At 44.7% G+C, this 20,120-nt stretch overlaps 1 protein-coding gene across 1 annotated transcript in view; it reads left to right on the top strand.

Annotated features, from left to right (window-relative positions):
* KSR2 (kinase suppressor of ras 2) overlaps positions 1-19,549 on the top strand; it is a 402,219-nt gene extending 382,670 nt beyond the window's left edge. The window contains exons 16-20 of the mRNA XM_087424142.1: positions 1,371-1,467; positions 8,206-8,339; positions 14,234-14,365; positions 18,318-18,447; positions 19,412-19,549. Of these exons, the coding sequence (XP_087280268.1) occupies positions 1,371-1,467; positions 8,206-8,339; positions 14,234-14,365; positions 18,318-18,447; positions 19,412-19,549 (631 nt within the window). The remainder of the gene's footprint in view (positions 1-1,370; positions 1,468-8,205; positions 8,340-14,233; positions 14,366-18,317; positions 18,448-19,411) is intronic.
* Positions 19,550-20,120: the final 571 nt, after the last annotated feature.

Below are 20,120 nucleotides of genomic sequence, written 5' to 3' on the forward strand. Positions count from 1 at the left end.
AATGAAACTATGGCTCAGAGAGGTTAACTCGCCTGCCCAGGGTCACACAGCCACTAACTGACAAACCAGGATTCTACCCCACAGAGTCTGACTGTAGGCCTCTGTTCTCCTGACCATTGTGCACACTTCCCACTGGTGCCAGGCATGGTACCGAGCTCCTTCTCTCATTCAGTCCTCATACTAACTCTACAAGGTCGATATTGTTAGTTCCATCTGGTAGATGAGGAAACCAAGGCCCAGAGAGGTTAAGTAACCCACCCAAAGACACATAGTAAGTAAGGAACAGAGCTGGGATTCAAACTGAGAGCCCTCTGATACCAGAGTTCTAGCTTCAACCACAGGATCTCAGCCAAGTCTACCCCCCAACAAGGGCTCCATAAACACTACAGGGATGAATAAAAGGCCTAGAGTATTTTAGCAATAAAGTCATAGATTAAAAGAAAAATTCAAGCCATTATTTTGATGTAGATGGAAAATGAACTTTCCTAATGTCATTCCTTCTTCTTGAGCCAACACTGGATACTATGATCCAGACATGGTGCTAGGGGCTGGGAATGCTATGGTGAACTTAGAATTCATTCATTCATTCACTCACTCATTCATTCACTCGTTCATTCGGTGACTGTTTATTGAGCGTCTGCTCTGTGTGCGCCAAGAATTGGGCTTACTTCAGATGCAAAGGACAGATGGGCATGCAGGCAACTAAATGAGGAGGTGTTACTGTCACTGCATAATGTCCTTCTTTATCTTGTCATTCATCTTAAGCCATTGGTCCTCGAAATGAACTCAATGAGGCTGCAACTAGTTTGAAATCCCTCTATCTAGACAGGTGTCTGGTTTTGGGGGAGTATTATTGGTGTTTACACACGCCTGTCTAAAGGCTTGAATGCATCATTTGCTGATGGTACTTAGTACACATCAGCCACTGCTCTGCTGGTCTTTCATCCCTGTCCCCACACGCCAGCAGCTCCTGGCGAGTGGGAGCAGCTGGCAGGAGTGGCGGGCAGAGTGCTGACTGAGTGGTGTCTGAGGAGCCCTGGAGTTGTTGGTTTATGCACAGCTTTCCATCTGTGAGACCCTGGAATAGAGGGAACGTGACAGACCTGCCTCTGGACGAGGTTAGATTCTGTGGGTATCTTGGGAGGCTGCGGGATGTTGATGAAGATGCTGAAGATGTTGCTGAAGACCCCAAAGCACTCACTCCCGGACCTGCATCCCAGAACCAGATCTGAGGTCCAGCCGCAGGCTTATTATCTCATAGGAGTAATAGTGGCATGTCCACGTGTCCACTCTATTATGTGACACTTCTAATAACTGTCGCCCTCTTCTTAACAACTGCCAACAATTTATCGTGTCTTTTTGCTTTTCAGCCTTTGCAAGGGACGGACGCTCTATTCTGTAGTGAGGGATGCCAAGATCGTCTTGGATGTCAACAAAACAAGGCAGATTGCCCAAGAAATTGTGAAGGTACCGTGGGGTGTGGGACCTCCTCCCTGAACCTCAGAAAGACCCAGCTCCCTCCTGAGACTCATAGTCTGGCTTCAGACCAACAGTCTGGGCTTAAGAGAAATCAGACTTGACCTGAAAAATACCAGGCTGTGTGTATGTAAGAATTTTGCCAAAATACAACCATTGAGGATGGTCTACTAAGGTTTGGTTTCCATCTGGTGCCTCATCATCATGATAATTGGATGCATACAGGGACCAGGGGGAAGTTCTCGTTGTTAGAATCCCTTACCCCTTGAATCCCCATGCATGCAAGCCATCTCTCTCCACAGCTGCTGGGGAAACATCAAATTGTTGGGTGGTGTTTGGGATTAAAACAAACAAGAACATCCTGCGTTTTCTGGTGGGTGCCTCATTAGTCAGTTGTACTTGGGCTTTTATTTCCCATTGGAAGTGTCAGGACTGAGCTACAAGAAGAAATAAAAATGTGACTGCTCATAAAGGCAAAAAAAAAATCTAGACATTCACCCTGAAGCCAGACCTCCAATAGACTCTTCTCCACATTCTTGATTATCGGGTTGTGATACGTCTCTGGAAGAACACAGTGCGTTCTGCGGTGGCATGGGTTAGGTAGATATAAGGAACAATCTCCTGCAAAGGAGTTACTTTTCAAAGAGGAAGAGTGGGGGAAGATGGTTGATGGAATTCCTTTCTCTGGGGACCTCTTGTCAGGTTTGTCCCTTCCCTTTTCCCCCTAGAGACGTCTTCCATTGTTTCTTCTTCAGGAAACAGAAGAGCTGGATGGAGATAGTTTTGCAGTAGTCTGAGGGTGGTGGCAGATTTGTGTCTTGGGGACCCTGCTTGTTCCCACTTGCCAAGCTTTCTCTCATCCCACCTGCAAGCCTTGGGGCCTGGGCCCCAGCTCTGCAACTGTTCAGTGGGGTCTCATTGGAAAGGGAAGGAGTGAGAACCGTGAACCCAAGCCAGGAGGGCAGCGAGCACTCAAGTTTTCTCTGGCAACTCCCTGTTTCCTTGCTTTTTGCAGGTGTCGGGGAAGAGGGAGAATCTCCCTCTGCCCTTTTCCTTAAGGTTCTTCTGGCTGGCCAAATAATTAACAAGACAGGTTAGCAGAGAAAATAATACCAAGTTTAATAACATATACATGGGAGAAAGCAGGGACACTGCGTTTCTCAACACAATAGCAGAAATTCTCATCTTAAATACCATGTTCAGCCAACGACAAAGGAGGATGTTGCGGGTAGGGGGAGTCAGTTACAGGAGATTACCACTAAAGCACAGTAAACAAGAGTAAGGTTATTATGCAGATTTAAGGCCTCACTTTTCACATTGATAAGTTTTTAGGAATGAGATCATCCCCCCTCTTCCCAAATACAGAGAGGGAGATACCTTTACAAATGGAGATTTCCCTTGTAAATGATTGTCTGGCAGCTCCTCGCAGGGCCATCTAGAGAATGTGGCCAGAGAGACAGAACTTCTAATAAGATGGGCTTGTTGGTGCCTTTCCTATTGTAACATTTATCCTACATTATCTTTACAGCCATCATGAAGATCTGTTCCAGGAAGGAGCCACCATGTCAAATTCTTTAGGCAGTTAGTGGGGGAGGTCAAATGTCCCTCAGAGAAAACAATCAAGGTAAAGAGATAGATTTCAGGGTGGCCAAATCTTGATCTCCCACAGTCCCGCCTTTGAAACTAAAAGTTTCACAGTCCTTTTGAAACTTAAAGAAGTTTCATAGTCCAGAAGCTGAGTTGGTAGGCTGTTTCATCTCACTGAACACATTTCTTAGTCCTGATAATAGATCAGTTCAATTAAGTTCATTTTAGAAGGTGGTGATGCAGATGGGCTCTCAAGGTTATGCGTATATTATGGAAGCAAGCAATCAAGTATTTAATAGAAGCATTTCTATGTAAACAAAAGAAAAACAAGGTTAATGGTCGGAGCAAATTGGAAATGTGTTTGAGTTAAGAGGACAGACAATTGAGAAGATTTTTAGATGTCAGCATCAAAGTATCTTTTGCAGTTTAAAATGTCTCTGATGATGTCATAGGGTAATCTCTTAAGTTTATATCAAGTCTATCAGCTTCAGTTTGTAAGGCTTCAGGAAAAAGAGCAGGTTGAGTTTTTAGTGATTCCAAATGAAAATGATGGAAAAAAATGAAAAACATTAGTTTGGAGATCTGTAGCCAGATATTTTAGGAGACTAGAAGAAATCAGGATCCAGTCCAGTCAACAGATATAAAACAAAAACCTCAAAAGACAATTAACAAAACTAAGATCTAATATCTGCAAATCTATAGTATAGTTTTTACTGAAATATAGTTTTTCTTTCTAAAATCACCCTCATTTTTATTAAGATAGCAAAATTAAAACTAGTTTGCAAAATAAGTCTAGTTCCAATAGAGTTGGCCCAATTATTTACATAAGTACAGCAAGAATAGCAATTGATCACATAGGCTCTTTTAAATCTGCTTTGCTGGAACTTTTTATAAGGAATCTCAGATTGAACTTTAAAGGCCTCTCGAGGCCAGGAAAGCCAAGCCAAGGATTTTGTCATCAGACTTCGCCTGCAATACCTACAGATTTGGGTGAATTCCTCTCTTCCAAGGTTCCCCCAAAATATTTCAAGGTTCCTTGTACCTGCCAGATAAGTGACATTCTTTACTTATCCTGCTAAGTGTTGCTTGGAACATAAGGTACCAGGCCAATATTTCCACGTGGCTTTAGTCCATCAAGTCCAATCTTCATTCCTCAAAAGCTGTATGGTTATATCGCAAATATGATGTTCCAGTCACAGCCTTGGTAATATAACCAGTGTTTCCAATTGTGTCCTGTTATAAGGAGAACAGATTCTTATTGAACTTATGCAAATAACTATATTGCCGTGAAAACAACAATACTCACTTACTAAGAGTTTTCAAATTTGAGGGATCAGATAGAGAGAAAAAGATAAATATTTTAATTTTACTTACAAAAGTATCATTTACCAAATTGTTATGTCATAGCTAGCTCAGGAGAAAAGAGAAAAAGTTTTCTTTAACTCTGAAGAAACAAAACATTAAAAATTCAGCAATACTTCAAATGAAAAATCATAAAAATTATAATCATCCTTATCAGTTCATTTAGTCCTGTGTAATCCATACTTGATCCCAATCTTTTTGTTAGCAGCTTCATGAAGTTATCAGTCTCTCCATCAGATTTATGTAATTTATTACCAAGTTCAGTTTTATGATCAGAAAGTTTGTCAGAAACCTGTGTTCTAGTGTAAATGTCAGAGTCTTTTCCGTGAATTTTTTTCTGAAGTTGAAACATTTTGCAAAAGCATTAGAGCAAAGAAATGTCTGTAAACAAGACCTCAAAATGGCAATTGACAAAGAAATTTGGTTAATTTTGTGACATACAACACTTTAAAATAATAATAACCAGAATTATGACTGATAACCAGGACAGATCAGAATTTCAGTAATGTTATACAATTTTAAAACACCTATGTCAATAACATTTGCCCACATAATAGCACTTAAGCAGACTTATCGTCACTTGTCTGACAATGCTTTCCACGTAATTTGACATACTGAATAAGCCTAATAAGTTTAGTGTCTTTCTCCTTATAGGAAGAGAGCAAATTTTTTTTTGAGAAGTTTCAGGGCCCTTTGAAAATTCTCAAAGAAAAACAGTAAAAAAAAGACTTTATTTAAGATATGAATTTTGGGGAGCTTGTCAAAAATATAAAAAGTCAAAGCAAACAGAGCATTAACAGTCCAAAAAGCCTTAATAGAGAGACCTCAGTCTTTTGAACACAGGAAATTATTTTAACAGTTTTTTTTTTTTTTCTGTCTTTTAGGTAGACTTACGCAAAGGTAAAGACAAATCTTTTATAACCTCTTTATCAAGTTTAAGCAAATTATCCTTTTAAGAGACAGAAGACCAAATTTTCATTTTGCACCAGCTTACTTCTGTTATTAAAACTCATTTACTTAATTAAATTCATTTCAATCTTAGCCAACTTGACCATGAAAAAACTCCTTTTCCAGAATTCCTCTTCCACAAACCTGTAACTTTCTTTTTACATTTAGAATTTGTCCCATGTCTTTTTTTTCCCTCCTAGTACTTGAGGACAAATTTATCTTTCTTAATCAACTAAACAAAACATTTCCATTTTTTGTACCTTTATACATCTTACTTTCCTTGTACACAGACATATTTTTTCTTAATTTTTAGTAGCTTCAATCACATATACTAATTAGAAATTTTAACCTTTAGAAACCTTAATTTGTAAGTAAAAACTAAGTAAACAATTATAAACTTTTTTTTACATTAGTATCTTGTGGCTTGGAAAATTTATAAACACTTCATAACTTCTGGAAATAGGTTACTTTATAGTACAATCTTTTAATAAAACACATGTTTATCAATAGACCCAAAATACCTTTTAGTTTTCCTGTAATGAAAAGCCAAAAGTAGACCAATGTACATTTAGTAATCAATGTCTAATATCTTATGTTATTTGGAAATGATCTAGATACTCAATTGAATTTTTATCATAAAATTTAGCAAAACTCTAAAGTTTTAAGTCACCAAAAAGAGTTCAGAAGCTGTAACCACCATATCACATAATTATTGTTTAAAGTTCACCCAGCATTCATCATTTTCACAACTATTTAGTTACTTATTTTTAATAATTATTTAGATTGCCTACAAGGCTTCATAAGACATCAGATAAAATTAGCCATCATTTAAATTACTATTTTTGTTAACCAGTTCTGTAGTAGAAATAACATCACTTTTTTTTCCACAAAATTTCATGTAAATTTTATCACCTCTTATACCTTTAAACATAGTTATCATTAAGATTTTTATCAATAGGTCTTGGTCTTCTAATTTTGGACAAGGGAAGCATTCCCAGTCAGACATTTTAAAACATACTCAGGCAAAGTTGATGTAACCTCTTTATATAAAATTAGCTCAAACATTCCAACCTTTATAATCTTATCAACACTTACACTTTTACATGTTCTCAATTCAATTGTAACCTGAGTCAAGGTCTTAAGGCTAGTCAAATTTTTCCCTTCCTTTTTCTGGCCTTTTCTTAGGTACCAAATAAATAATTATGTGAGAGCTCTCAAAACATTTTTTTTCCCCCAATTTAGAAGTTTTTCCAATTCAAAGGATCCGTCGTCTGGCCATTGATGAGTAGGATCTTCATTTGTATATTTATTCCAATAGTGACTCGATCCAATAAGCCTTTTTAAGGAAAGACCCGGAGGTAACTTTCCACGCTTAGAATAAATCTTTACCATGGACACAAGAGGCATCCCTGGTGAGGGCGCAGATGATGTAGCCCCCATGATCCACAGAATTCACTCCCAAAGATATTCAGAGAAAGTAAAGACCTTCGTTGCACAGGCGATAAGGATGGTGTCTCCAGTCTCCCACAATAGTGTGGAATGCCTCCAGTCACAGACCCGCTAATCTGTGACACCGGGCAGGCGATACTGGAATGGGATTTTTCCAGCACTAACAAGCAACGAAGGTTAAGACGACAAAAGCACTTATGGACTGGGCCCTTTATGACAAACTCCCCTGAGAGCTTGGCACAGCCGGACAAAGAGACAGTTCGGAACCCCAGTCTACTCGACTGGCCACCAAGGTGCACCCCAGTAAATGCACCTTCCGTATGGTGGAGACCAAGGAGAATATTCTCACTGGTCACAAAGCCAAGTTCTCAGGACACAGAACAAGACAGAGACTACTCTGGGAGGAAAAGGGATCAAGATCAAAACCAAGAGTACTCTACCAAATTTAAACCAAGAGTCACTAAAAGCACAAGAAACTAGTTTCCCAAATATTTTCTCCTGCCAATCTAAATTTAGAAAGAGAAAAAAATTCTCACCACTTCCTTCCATCGGACTCCGCAGATAGAGATTCCGGGAGGCTGACGTAGTAAGAAGTCTTACCTTTTGCCGGCTTTCGTCAGGCGTTCCCGTATCTCATCATCTGCAAAAGTCCAGGGAGAAGGCAGGTCTTCCAGCCAGAGAAGGCAACTTGCCAGCCAGTGTGGATCCTGCCAACTACACCAAAACTGTCAGGGGAAGAAGGAGAATCTCCCTCTGCCCTTTTCCTTAAGGTTCTTATGGCTGGCCAAATAATCAACAAGACAGGTTAGCAGGAGAAAATAATACCAAGTTTAATAACATATACATGGGAGAAAGCAGGGACACTGCGTTTCTCAACACAATAGCAGAAATTCTCATCTTAAATACCATGTTCAGCCAACGACAAAGGAGGATGTTGCGGGTAGGGGGAGTCAGTTACAGGAGATTACCACTAAAGCACAGTAAACAAGAGTAAGGTTATTATGCAGATTTAAGGCCTCACTTTTCACATTGATAAGTTTCTAGGAATGAGGTCATCCCCCCTCTTCCCAAATACAGAGAGGGAGATACCTTTACAAATGGAGATTTCCCTTGTAAATGATTGTCTGGCAGCTCCTTGCAGGGCCATCTAGAGAATGTGGCCAGAGAGACAGAACTTCTAATAAGATGGGCTTGTTGGTGCCTTTCCTATTGTAACATTTATCCTACATTATCTTTACAGCCATCATGAAGATCTGTTCCAGGAAGGAGCCACCATGTCAAATTCTTTAGGCAGTTAGTGGGGGAGGTCAAATGTCCCTCAGAGAAAACAATCAAGGTAAAAAGATAGATTTCAGAGTGGCCAAATCTTGATCTCCCACACAGGGCATGGGCTACCTCCACGCCAAGGGAATCCTTCACAAGGACCTCAAGTCGAAGAACGTCTTCTATGACAACGGCAAAGTGGTGATCACAGACTTTGGGCTCTTCAGCATTTCCGGGGTGCTGCAGGCTGGCAGGTGAGAAGTGGTGGAAGGACCTGGAGGTGTCTTGATAGATGACAGTCAAGGGGTGAGAAGTCACCCAAATGGCTTTAGTGACCTGGACTCCTTGTTGTGCTTGAGGTCACTTAGCTGAGTGGCTAGGCTGCTATGTTGACCATGCAATGCTGATGCCCAGGTCATTGCAAGACAAAGGGGCTTGTCTTGCAAATGGTGCCTTTGAACAGACACAGAGCATCCCCAAATCCTGCAAAGCCCTTCCCCTTGAATTTCACTGGAGGACTCTTCCCTTACCCCAAGTACGTGCCTAGAAGTTGGGATCACCCAAGATCACCTTGCTCAAAGTTTTATTATGAATTTATTAATTTTAGTACAGCAAGAGTGTAGTTAAGAGCAAGAGATTTAAAGTCAGACCCACCCGGGGGTCCCACTTGGCTCTGTCACTTATTAACTGTGACTTTACTCAAGTCGTGGAACTTCTTCGAACTTAAGTTTCCTCGTCTACAAGACAAATGATGGGTATGACGATGCCCAAGGATGGTAGGATCCTTGTGAGGATAAAATAAAATAACACACTTCAAACATCCAGCCCAATGCCTGGAGCACAGGAAACGCTGGAAATGGTAGCTGCTGCTGAGTTGTTGTAATTAGTATTAATTTGCATATACCTCCCCAGTATCACCCGAGAGAATCATTAACCATCATTAAGTAATTAACTCTCAGCCGCCACTCACCCTAGAGCAAGCCGCCTTGACTTCACCACGTGAAAAACAGCCTGATCCCAAACAAACAAGCCATAATTCAGAAAGTCTACACTTTGTGACTTTTAATTTGGAATGTGTATGTGGAGCGTGCGCGCAGGCACACACACACATGCACACACTCAAACTTTAAACCCTGCATGTTTCCTCTAATCATGCCTCTTATAGTGAACGGTGTGTCTCTCTAGAAAGGCAACGCCACGGTTTCTCTCATTTGACTTCGGTTTCAGCTGCTTTGGAGAACCACTGGTCTCTTTAAGGTACACCCCAGGGTCCCCCCAAAGTGAATTTTGTTCACGCTCTATAATACCTTGAATCTAAGTCAGACCATCCAAAATTTGGTGAAACTTGACCTAGCTGTTTCTGTAAGACACAGTAACAAGCAAGCTGATGTATCTTTTTCAGATTTTACTCCATCCAAAAAGATTCGGTCTCCAAAACTGTCTACAGTACCTAAGATGAGAAAATAGGAGGCAGTAAATAAAGAACTAGATCAATGGGTGGATAGATAGATGGAGAGAGCCCCTCAAGTCAGAACCCAGGAAGCAGGACGGCTGGATGGTGCAGGATTCTCTCTTGCCTCCATCTCCCAGCAGCACTGATGTTCAGGTTTGCTCTAGGGGAACCGCTCAGTCCCGTTTCCACCGCCCCAGGCTGAGGGCAGAGTAGGCTCTTGGTTGGTGACATCACTGTCTGTGTCAAGGCAAAAAGAGGCCCAGCGAGTGTTTTCTTTAACCTGGTGCAAGGCTCTTTAAAAAAATCAGATTTCAGAGGCCAGCCCGGTGGTGTAGTGGTTGGGTTCGCAGGCTCCGCTTGGCGGCTTGGGATTTGCGGGTCAGATCCCGGGCACGAACTACACACCGCTTATCAAGCCATGCTGTGGCAGCATCCCACATACAAAATAGAGAAAGACGGGCACAGATGTTAGCTCAGGGACGATCTTCCTCACCAAAAAAAAATACAAATATCAGATTTCTCTCTCCTGGTGGCATGTCCATACCCTCTCTTTCTCCTTGCAGGGGACTGTCCCCCAAGTGGAGGAAAGGGGGACGGCACCTCTCATTTTCTTCCTTCTGATTCATGGTTTTCTGAAGCCACAGGGAGAGGAAAGAAAAAGGAAATGGAATGACGTGGGCATCCTTTCCTTCAGCTCATTCGTGGAGGCCCAGTGTCCACCAGGAAGGGAGTTCAAGTCAAGGGCAAGGTGGCTTCTGGCCTTGTTGCTCAGACAGCACCCCAGCCCCACCCCTGCCCCAGCGTGGTTGTCAACACAAACCCAGCTGGTGTCATGAGAGGTCAGGGAGCCCTCAGCGACAGCTCCCAACCAGAAATCCACATTTCTCCGTTACCACGAGTAGCCGTCAGTGGCTTCCTGTGCTTTGATGTACAGGGCTTAGTTTAGAGCTTTGCTCCCCAATGGTGCTATTTCTCTAGGAATTAGTAAAGAATGGTGGTTAGGAGGCTAGTCTCTGGAGTTTTAAAGACTTGTGATCCGACAGATCTTAGCTTTGTCACTTATTACTTCTGTGGCTTTGGGCAGGTCACTTACACGTGTTGAGGCTCTCTCCTCATCTCTAGAACAGGAGTGATATCCATCTGATTGCAGGTTTACGAGGATTAAGTGTGATGAACAACCTGGCATACAGTAGGCACGCAGCAGGAGTTACTTGCCTTCCTGCCCTCCCCTCAGATAAAGCTTGGGGTGTTGGCAGTGCTGGGTACCCAGGACGGGGAGATCTGCCAGGCTGGGGCAGGGTGGGGGTTGCCCAGTGAAGTGAGCATGTCCCGAATGTCCAGACAGATCCCAGGGCTTCCCTGAGCCCATCCTCAGCATTGCCAGCAGACAGCTGTTCTGCCATCGTTAAGAAAAGGTGTCCTTTGAGATGCCAGCACTATCATGCCAGCTCCCGCAGGCTGTTATTAATCATAATAATAACTATAATGAGGATGATTTGGGTTAGTCACTGGTGGGCCTATCGCCATGGGAACGAGGCACCCCAGGGTGTCTGTGCCAGGTCTGATTCCTGGGCCCTTCCCAGGCCTGTGCCCACGCCTGCCCCAGGGTGATGGTTGTGGAGTAGCCACCACTCCTCCTCCGGGCCCTGCCCTGCAATTCCAAACCCCCACTGACCCCGCCAGTCAGGAGGAGGTGGCAGGGGCGGCGGAAAAAGATGGGAGCTGGGAGCCTTGCCCTTTAGGCAGGAACATCCCACCCCACCCCCACTGCACCTGGCCTGGGCACGCCAGGAGAATGTCGGCTGGCCAGGCCACAACCCCCCTTTCTTGGATGACATTCTTACTTTGGGCTCTAGTCTCAACTCCATTTCTGAGTCCTCAGGATAAAAAAATATCCATACATAATAATTCTGTCCACCCGTAGTGTGGCCCTGGCAGCTGACACAGCCCTGCACCATGCACCGTCTTCTTTCATCTTTGTCCCAGCCCATTTTGCAGATGGGAAAATGGAGTCCCAGGTCTGCTCAAGATCACACAGCTAGTAAGCAACAGATGAGTCCTTAAACCCCTGCAGGTGTCCCTGATTCTAGAAGCAAGAACTCTTTGGACCCTGCCAACTCAAGGGCTTGCTAATGGATTTGAGTTCCTGCTTTCTGGCAGAGGATGTGTTCTATCAGGTCCGCTGTGCAGAGCACAGGAGCAAGCCGTGTTACTAATGCTGACACACTGAAATTTGGACCATTTCCTTATTTTATGTGTAAATTAGAACAGTGACTCTCAGTCAGGGCTGTCTTGCCCCCCAGGGACATTTCTGATGTCTGGATATATTTTTAGGTGTCACAACAGGGGAGGAGGTGCTACTGGCATCTAATGGGTAGGGGCCAGGGATGCTGCTAATCACCCTACACTGCACAGGACACCCCCACCACAAAGAATGGTCCAGACCAAAAGCCAGAGCTCCAAACTCCTGGGGCATCTCTCGTCAGGTTCTCTGCTCCCCGCGAGTATGATCTGAGAGATGGCTTCAGGGTGGATGTGAACAAACATTTTTCATCTTAATTTTAATGTGTACTAAAGTGCTTGTTTCCATTTATGGTCATGTTTAAAATATACATATTAGTGAAAAAATCCATTTGTAGTAAATGACAGTCTGAACAGCACTGTCCAATATGGTAGCCACTAGCCACATGTGGCTATCTCATTGTAACTTGAATCAAAATTAAATAAAATTAAAAATATTCTTCAGTTGCACTAGCTGGATTTCAAGTGCTCAATACCAACAGTGGCTAGTGGCTGCCATATTGGACAGCACAGATAGAACATTTCCATCATCATGGAAAGTTCTATTGGATAACACTGCTCTAGAAGGTGTTCAGCTAGGGCAGGAATCCTGATTATAGGACATGAACGAGTGCAGTTAAGGGAGCAGAGCATCACACCTTGTGTAGCCCAGAAGCCTGCCCTGGAAGGATTGTACCAGCCAGCCAGCCCCAGGTCCCCAGCGGGTCCCACATGCTGAAGCTCTGGTCCCTCAGCATCTCGCTCTTGGTAGTTCAAGAGAGCCATCCCCATCTCCCACTCCTTCCCACTCTCCCTGTGTTGACTGGCCATTTTCTGGGAGGCTTGAATCCATGGAAACCTCCTAGGAGGTCGGCTCAGATTTCAGACCCAAATGGAAAGCTCTGTACTTGCTGAAGACTTACAGCATGAAGAAGAGAGCCAGCATCCTTCCTCTTCTAGGGATGTATCCTAAGGAATAATCATAGATGTGGGTGAAGGGGTATATTCACAGTACCTATCCTGAAGATGTTCATCACAACATTGTTTATAGTGGTGAAAGGGGGAAGTGCCTGAGGCCCATCAACAAAGGGTTGGTTATATGCATTTTAATAGTTACAAAGAATGGCATGATGTGTGCCAATTACACTGGTGTTCCTTAGGTTTCTAGAACACCCCAAACAGGGCCTGCCTTGGGCCTTTGTCCTAACTTTCCCTTCTGCCTAGAATACAGTCATGCGCCGCTTAACAACAGGGATACATTCTGAGAAATGCATCATTAGGTGATTTTGTCATTGACCATCGTTGACCAAAACATGGATATGCGGTGCATGGCTGTATTTTTCTCCTTGTTCATATAGCTGGATCCCTTATGTCACATAGATCTTAGCTCACATTTTACCTAAAGTAAACTCCTCTTATCTTTGACATGTTCCCCTATTTAAATTTTTTATAACACATCACTATCGTATGTTTCCTATTTATTTAATTCGTCATCACCTTCTCCCGCCAAAGCTCTGGCTCCAGAAGGGCAGGAACCATGTAGGTCCCGTTCACTGCTGTATTCCCCGTGCTGAGAACAGAGCCGAGGCATCGTAGGTGCACCATAAATACAGTCAATCCTCGTAGTTCGCAGATTCCATATTTGCGAATTCGCCTACTCACTAAAATGTCTTTGAAACCCCCAGATCAATACTCATGGCACATTTGCAGTCACTCGTGGGCATGTACAGGTGGTGGAAATTTGAGCCGCCTGACGTGCATGTTCCCCGCTGAGGTCGAACGAGAGGATGCTCTCTCTGCTTTCTTGTTTCATCTCTCCCACGGAGATGACCAGGGATGGAGACCGGAGGGGGCGGGGCAGTGCAGGAGGCTGGGCTCTGCGGCCAGTTGGATGGGGTTTACAACTCTGCCACATGGTAGTGGGGCAGCCTCAGGCAGTCACTTAACGCTTCTGAGCCTCATTTTCTTTTGTGTAACATCAAGGAAATAGAATAGGCTAGGATGAGTTGTTTTTAGGATTTAAGATTATAATCTGTGTGAGATGTCTGCATGTGAGTGTATACATATTTCCTCTAGGAGCAATGATTCAATATTTGCTAATTCAGTGTCTGCAGAGAATTTATAGAACAAAACTACCACGAATAACAAGAATCAGCTGTATTTGTGGAGTGACAATGGGGAAGAGGGGGCCTCAGAGGTGAAGGGATCCAAAGATGGTATGAGTGTTGAGTGTCCCTCTCCAGACCAGCCTTCCCTGCACCTCCCACTGGGTCTTGGCTTCAAGTTCAAAGTCAGGCAGTGCCCAATGGGGGGGATGCAAGAAAGTCAGCAGAGATGGTCTGGGGACTTGGGGTCGATGCTGGGGGACGGATCCTGGGCTTGAAAGGGAGCTCACTCTGTGCTTTGCTTCTCCAGACGTGAGGACAAACTGCGCATCCAGAATGGCTGGCTGTGCCACCTGGCGCCTGAGATCATTCGCCAGCTGTCTCCCGACACGGAGGAGGACAAGCTCCCCTTCTCCAAGCACTCGGACGTCTTTGCGCTGGGGTAGGTGGCCCACCCTGGCCTTGGAGAGCCCCAGCCCAGGCAGAAGGGCACTTCCCAAGCATTTCTTCAGTGCTTTTGGAAGGGGCAGGGCACCTTTTGTCTGCGGGGGCAAGGATGGCTGGATTTCTGGGGGAGGTTGGGGGGATCTGAGTGGGGTGTAGCAGAAAGCGTGCCCTTGGCAAACCTTCATGCCTGGTTTCTAACTGGTTATGTGACCATGGTCAGTTACCTGACTCATTCACTCATTCATTCATGCAATAGCTAGTTACTGGATGCCTACTATTAACAAATTATGAAAAAACCTTAATGGCTTAAAACATTTATTATCTCAAGTTTCTGTGGCCAGGAATTTGGGAGTGGCCTAGCTGAGTCGTTCTGAGCTGGCTCAGGGTCACTCATGAGGTTGCAATCAAGATGTCAGCCAGGGCTGTGGTCTCATCTGAAGGCCTGACGGGCTGAGGATCCACTTCCAAGGTGGCCCACTCCCATGTCCTCACCACATGGGCCTTTCCATAGGCTGCTTGGGTGACCTCACAATACAGCAGCTAGAAGCCACGTTGCCTTTATGACCAAGTCCCAGAAATTATATATCGTCACTTCCACCATATTCTGTTTGCTAGAAGCAAGTCACTAAATCAAGGGGAGGGGAATTAAACTCTACTTTTTGCAGGAAGGAGTATCAAAGAATTTAGGGACATATTTTAAAACCACCAATGGTCCCTATTCTGTCTTGTCTGGTGGAAGACAGACAAGGAAACAGTCACATTTTAGCAAAGTATGATAAATGCTGTGCTGAGGATAAACACAAGACTGTGGGAATAAAGGAGGGACTAAATCCAGCTTGGGAGATCAGAGACAGCTTCCTGGAGGAGGGGACTCCTGAGCCTAGGTTAAAGGTTGAATATAAGTAGGCCAGATGAGGGTGAGGTGAAGTGTCCAGAGAGAAGGAACACGTGAAAAGGCACAAAGGTTAAAGAGAACAAATTGCCCACAATGGAGGAGCATATAGGGAGTGGGGGGAGGAAAGGGAGCTGAGGGATGGAGAATCAGGAAAGAGTAAGGCTGAGGGTGGTGAGATGAGAGTCTAGAGAGGAAAGCAGGCATCCTGCAGGGACTTAGAGGCTGAGTTAAGGAGTTTTCCCTTCCTCTTCACAATACTAGGGAGCCATTGATGGCTATTAAGCTGGGGAGTGACATAATCATATTCTGAGTTTTAGAACAATCACTCTACTGTGTCGGGAGTGGAAAGGACAAAATTGAGGCTGGGTGACCAATCCAGGGGGAGATGCTGGCGTTTTCCACTGAATCTGTGCAGTGGGTCTGAAAGCTGGAGTGGACATAAGAAGCATTTAGGGGTGGCAGTGATGGGACTCATGATGTATTGAATGTGGGTGGCGCCCAGATGTCTACCTTAAATAACCGGGGGGAGAGTGGTGTTATTGACCAAGGTAGAGACCCTGGAGGTGAGGCAGGGCTGGATTACGCCAGGAAGGCAAAGAGAACAGATTTGGACACAGAATTGGAGCTACCTTAGAGATGACCAATGGAACCAACCAGAAGGCAGCCGTATCTACACAGGAGTTTAGGATTGTCAGCAAAGAGAGGGTAATGACAGCCATGGGAGAGAATGAGAGGTCTTTGAAGTGTAGAGGTAGGAGAGGGTCCAGGATGTAGCCCCAAGATGTGGGACAGAGTGCTCTGAGAAGGTGTAGCTAGGAAGGCATCTGTGCTCCAGCCCTCAAATGGCCATGCTAAGCCTCACCTTCCCTCGTGCATGGGGTGGTAGCAAGGGCTGGCAGAGGAAACGCTGGGGAAGCCGTTTGGGAAAGTTGCAGGCTGCAGATGTGTGTGCAATTAGCGCCACTGAGAGATGTTAGAGAGACCGTCTTATGGAAAAGTACCCCCACTGCGTCCTCTCGGGTGTTTGCTGGCACATCAGAATTCTCAACGTCTGTCCCTTGGACCCCTTTAGAGGCTGTCATTTGCTCTAATTAGTTTATGCCCAAATCTTTATCTAGTTAGATATTGTTATCTGAAACCAAATCGCAATCATTAAGTTGGTATATTTTAGTATAAATTTAGCAAAAGAAAAAATGTAATTAACAAAATGTACCAAAGTAAGTAATTGGTTTTCCACTGGAGTTTTCATCTTTAGCAATTTTTTTTTCTTAAAGTGAGTTTCTCTTGTAAATTGGGTTTGAAAGGAAGTTTTAATGAGGCTTTTATTCCTGACACTGTTGAATTCCGAGGGACCTGGTGATCTGGTTTCCTGCCAATTAGGTGCATCTTGTTGCCTGGGAACATCATGCTCAGGCATGACTGAGAACGGAAACGGACTTTTAAAAGTGTATTGAGCACCGTGTTAAGCTTTTTATGGTGCTGTCTCCTGGAATCTTCACAAGTGCCCTGCAAAGCAGGTACTGTTGTTGTGCCCAATGGACAGGTGACAAAACTGAGGCTCCCAGTGGCTCAGTGACTTGCCTTATGGTAATTAGCGGTGGAGCAGCCCGTCAAACTGGGACTCCAGAGTTGGAGCTTTAAACCTCGGAGACTCAAGGGGACGGAGAGTCATTTCACCACGCAAAGCCCTGCTTCCATCAACCTTAAATCAAAGATAATAAAACCCACTGAGGTGTTCTAAGGATTCTGTGAGAAACACCTGTAAGGTACCCGGCACAGGGCACACTCTTAACAGGCTCCCTTCCCCCTTTCACATGAGTAGTGTCTGCCATCTCTCTGTGCCTCCTTCACCAGGCCCCAACCGTCAATGCCACCCTGCTCTTCCAAACTGCTCACTGCCCCAATGACAGAGGACTCAAATAGGATGGAGTGTAGGTTTCCCAGGATAGCACAATGGCCTATGGCGCCATTCTGTAGTCAGATCAACTGGCTTCAACTCTGGCTGCACCTGTTATTTGCTATATGACTCTGGGTAGGATATAGGACCTTCCTGAGCCTCAGTTTCTTCCTTTGTAAAATGGGGATAATAACAGTGTCTCCTGTTTTAAAATGTAGGTTTTATTATTATTCAGGTGCGATGAGGCCCACAGATCAGGAAATGATTGCCATTGAAAAGATAGTTTGTTACTCATAGTGCCCAAAAGGAGGGGGTGTGTCGTGCCTTGCAGGGCCAGATGGGGAGTCACCAGAGTTGGTCAGGAGGCAGAGGGAGCAGGAGGAGAATGTGCGCAAGAGCCTTTATTGTGGTTTCCTCGGGAAGGAACGGGTGAGGCAGGGTAAGCGGGCTTAGGATGGGCTGGTGTGATGAATGTCGGTGGTCCCTGAGGTGTGGGGGCTGTCCTGAGTAGGGCAGGGGAATACTGGCCCTGAGAGTGAGCCTGATAGAGCAGGTGGGGAGGGCATTTGGACTGGTTAGTTTGCGTATGAAAGGCACACTCCCAGGAGAATCCTTACTGTCTCAGGAATTCGCTGGCCCTGGGAGGGGCAGTCACTCCAGGCTCAGCAAGGCCCCAGATGTCAGAGCATCAAAATAAAAAGGCATGCGTAATACACGTCCCCATAATCGTAATCAATGCAAAGGGCTTAGAGTAGCGTCTAGCACAGAGTAAAACCTCAATGTGTTGTTGTTTATTCTGATAATAGAGAACATCCTTGTAAATTAATTTTTGTCTGTATCCCTAATTATTCCCCTACAATGGTTTCCTAGAAGTACAAATATAGGGTCAGAGATCCTAGCTACATTGTATTAAACTATTCAGGTTCTAGGCTTTGATTCATTTAAATTCAGGCACCAGAGAAGTGGTCCCAGGAAAAGCATGATTTCTAAGACATCGAGAAGCTTTCAGTGCATCCCAAGTAGCAGAACACCAGCCCCAGGGGGAAGAAACTGGGGAGCGGGGTGGTTAGCCAGCCGGCTGGCTGGGTGGGTATATGTTGGTGAGGGGATACGAGGGACATGTCACACCAGCACCCCCTTAACATCTGCCAACAGCACAATCTGGTATGAACTCCACGCCAGGGAGTGGCCTTTCAAGACCCAACCAGCAGAGGCAATAATCTGGCAAATGGGCACAGGCATGAAACCCAACCTCAGCCAGATCGGCATGGGGAAAGAGATCTCGGTAAGTCCTGGGAGAGTGCCGGGTCTGGGGACAAGGGGAGAGGCGGATGCAGTTCTAGGCCTTCTTTTTCCTGTGTGTTAAGGTTACAAATGCTTTCCCAGAGGATGATGGAAAAGCACACCCACAACCTTATCAGATACTGATTTGGGGCTTAACAAGCAAAACCTCTAAACTATGCCTGCAATTCAGGTTCCTACCATCAGGGGCGCTGTAACACTTGGCCAAGGTTTTCCTAGCAATGGATTGCTGAGTCAAACAGAATCAGCAAATCCCTGTTTTTCTGTTATTTTTTTATAGATATTCATTAAAATATCACTCATACTAATGATTCTAATTTTATTTGCATCTACATAAAAATTTTAAGGCATTATCCAACTCAGAACAAGATATACAGAAACAGAAAAGCCTGAGTATAAATTAATAATCATTCTCTAAGACACAGCAGGAAGAGTCCTCTCTTGTGATCAGAAGACAGATGAGTCAGGGAAGGGGTAATTATCTGGTATGTTTTTAAGGATTACTTGCCTCTAGGTTTCCTTTCTCAGGTGAGGAGATTGGTAAAAGTAACTTTCCTCTCTTTGACTTTGAAAAGCTTTTTATAGTATTGGGATATGGAGAGAGACTTCAGGATTCCCTTTTCTCCCTCCCTTTTGAGAAAAATGCCAAGAAACTCCTGGGAGAGCATTTGATCTCAGTGTATCCCAGACCTTCTAGAATAGGGCCTAAGTTTTGCTGAGAAAATGAATGAATAGAAGGATGGATGGATGGATCATAGATGAAGGATAAATGCATGAATTGAGATGGCTAGGTGCATGATGGATGGATGGATGGGTGGATGGATGGATGATGGAGGAATGTGGAAATGGGGCAAATGAGCAGACAAATGGACGGATCCAATGAGGTGCTGAGGAGTAATCAAGAAGTCACCATTTATGTTAATTCACTACATGTTGGTTTCTTTTAGGACATTCTTCTCTTCTGCTGGGCCTTTGAACAAGAAGAAAGACCCACCTTCACCAAGCTCATGGACATGCTGGAGAAACTGCCCAAGCGGAACCGCCGCCTGTCTCATCCCGGACATTTCTGGAAGTCTGCAGAGTAGGTGTTCTTCCTTAGCATCTCTCTCCACTGCCCTGTCACCTTTTTGCTTCCCTCCCCGACTCCTCTGCCAACCCTCTCCTTTCCATGCACCCACCTCCCTCCCCCAGCCACCAGCTTCCCCACCAGGTTTCTGTCCAGGGAGTCTGCTCTGGGGTCTGGAGTCGGCCATATAGGGCCTTGGTCCCTCTGGCTACCATGGCTGCCTCATTGCCTATCTCTTCCTGATGAAAGTTGATGCCCCAGTGAGACCGGGCATCATGTGGCGAGGTAATGTTCTGAACCCACCAAGCCCCACATGTCAGCTATTCAATGTACCCCTCCACGAGGCCTCGCTTTAAGGAAATCTCCCCCCAGGCCAGCAGCCTGTCCTCATCATGGAATGAGAATACAGTGGCAAATAAAATAAATGACCTCATAGGGCTTACATTCTAGAGAGGGGACAATAAGCAGGCAAACGTGTTTTAAAAGGATCATCATTTTGGATGGCGTTAAGTGTTGAAAACACAATAAAACAGGGTGAGTGATAGTGATGGGGGGGCTTTAGATGGTAAGAGGGGGTCAGAGAAGGCCAC

The sequence above is a fragment of the Ceratotherium simum genome, chromosome 35, assembly GCF_057802395.1.
Source record: "Ceratotherium simum simum isolate JZ-2026a chromosome 35, ASM5780239v1, whole genome shotgun sequence".
NCBI classification, from domain to species: Eukaryota; Metazoa; Chordata; class Mammalia; order Perissodactyla; family Rhinocerotidae; genus Ceratotherium; species Ceratotherium simum.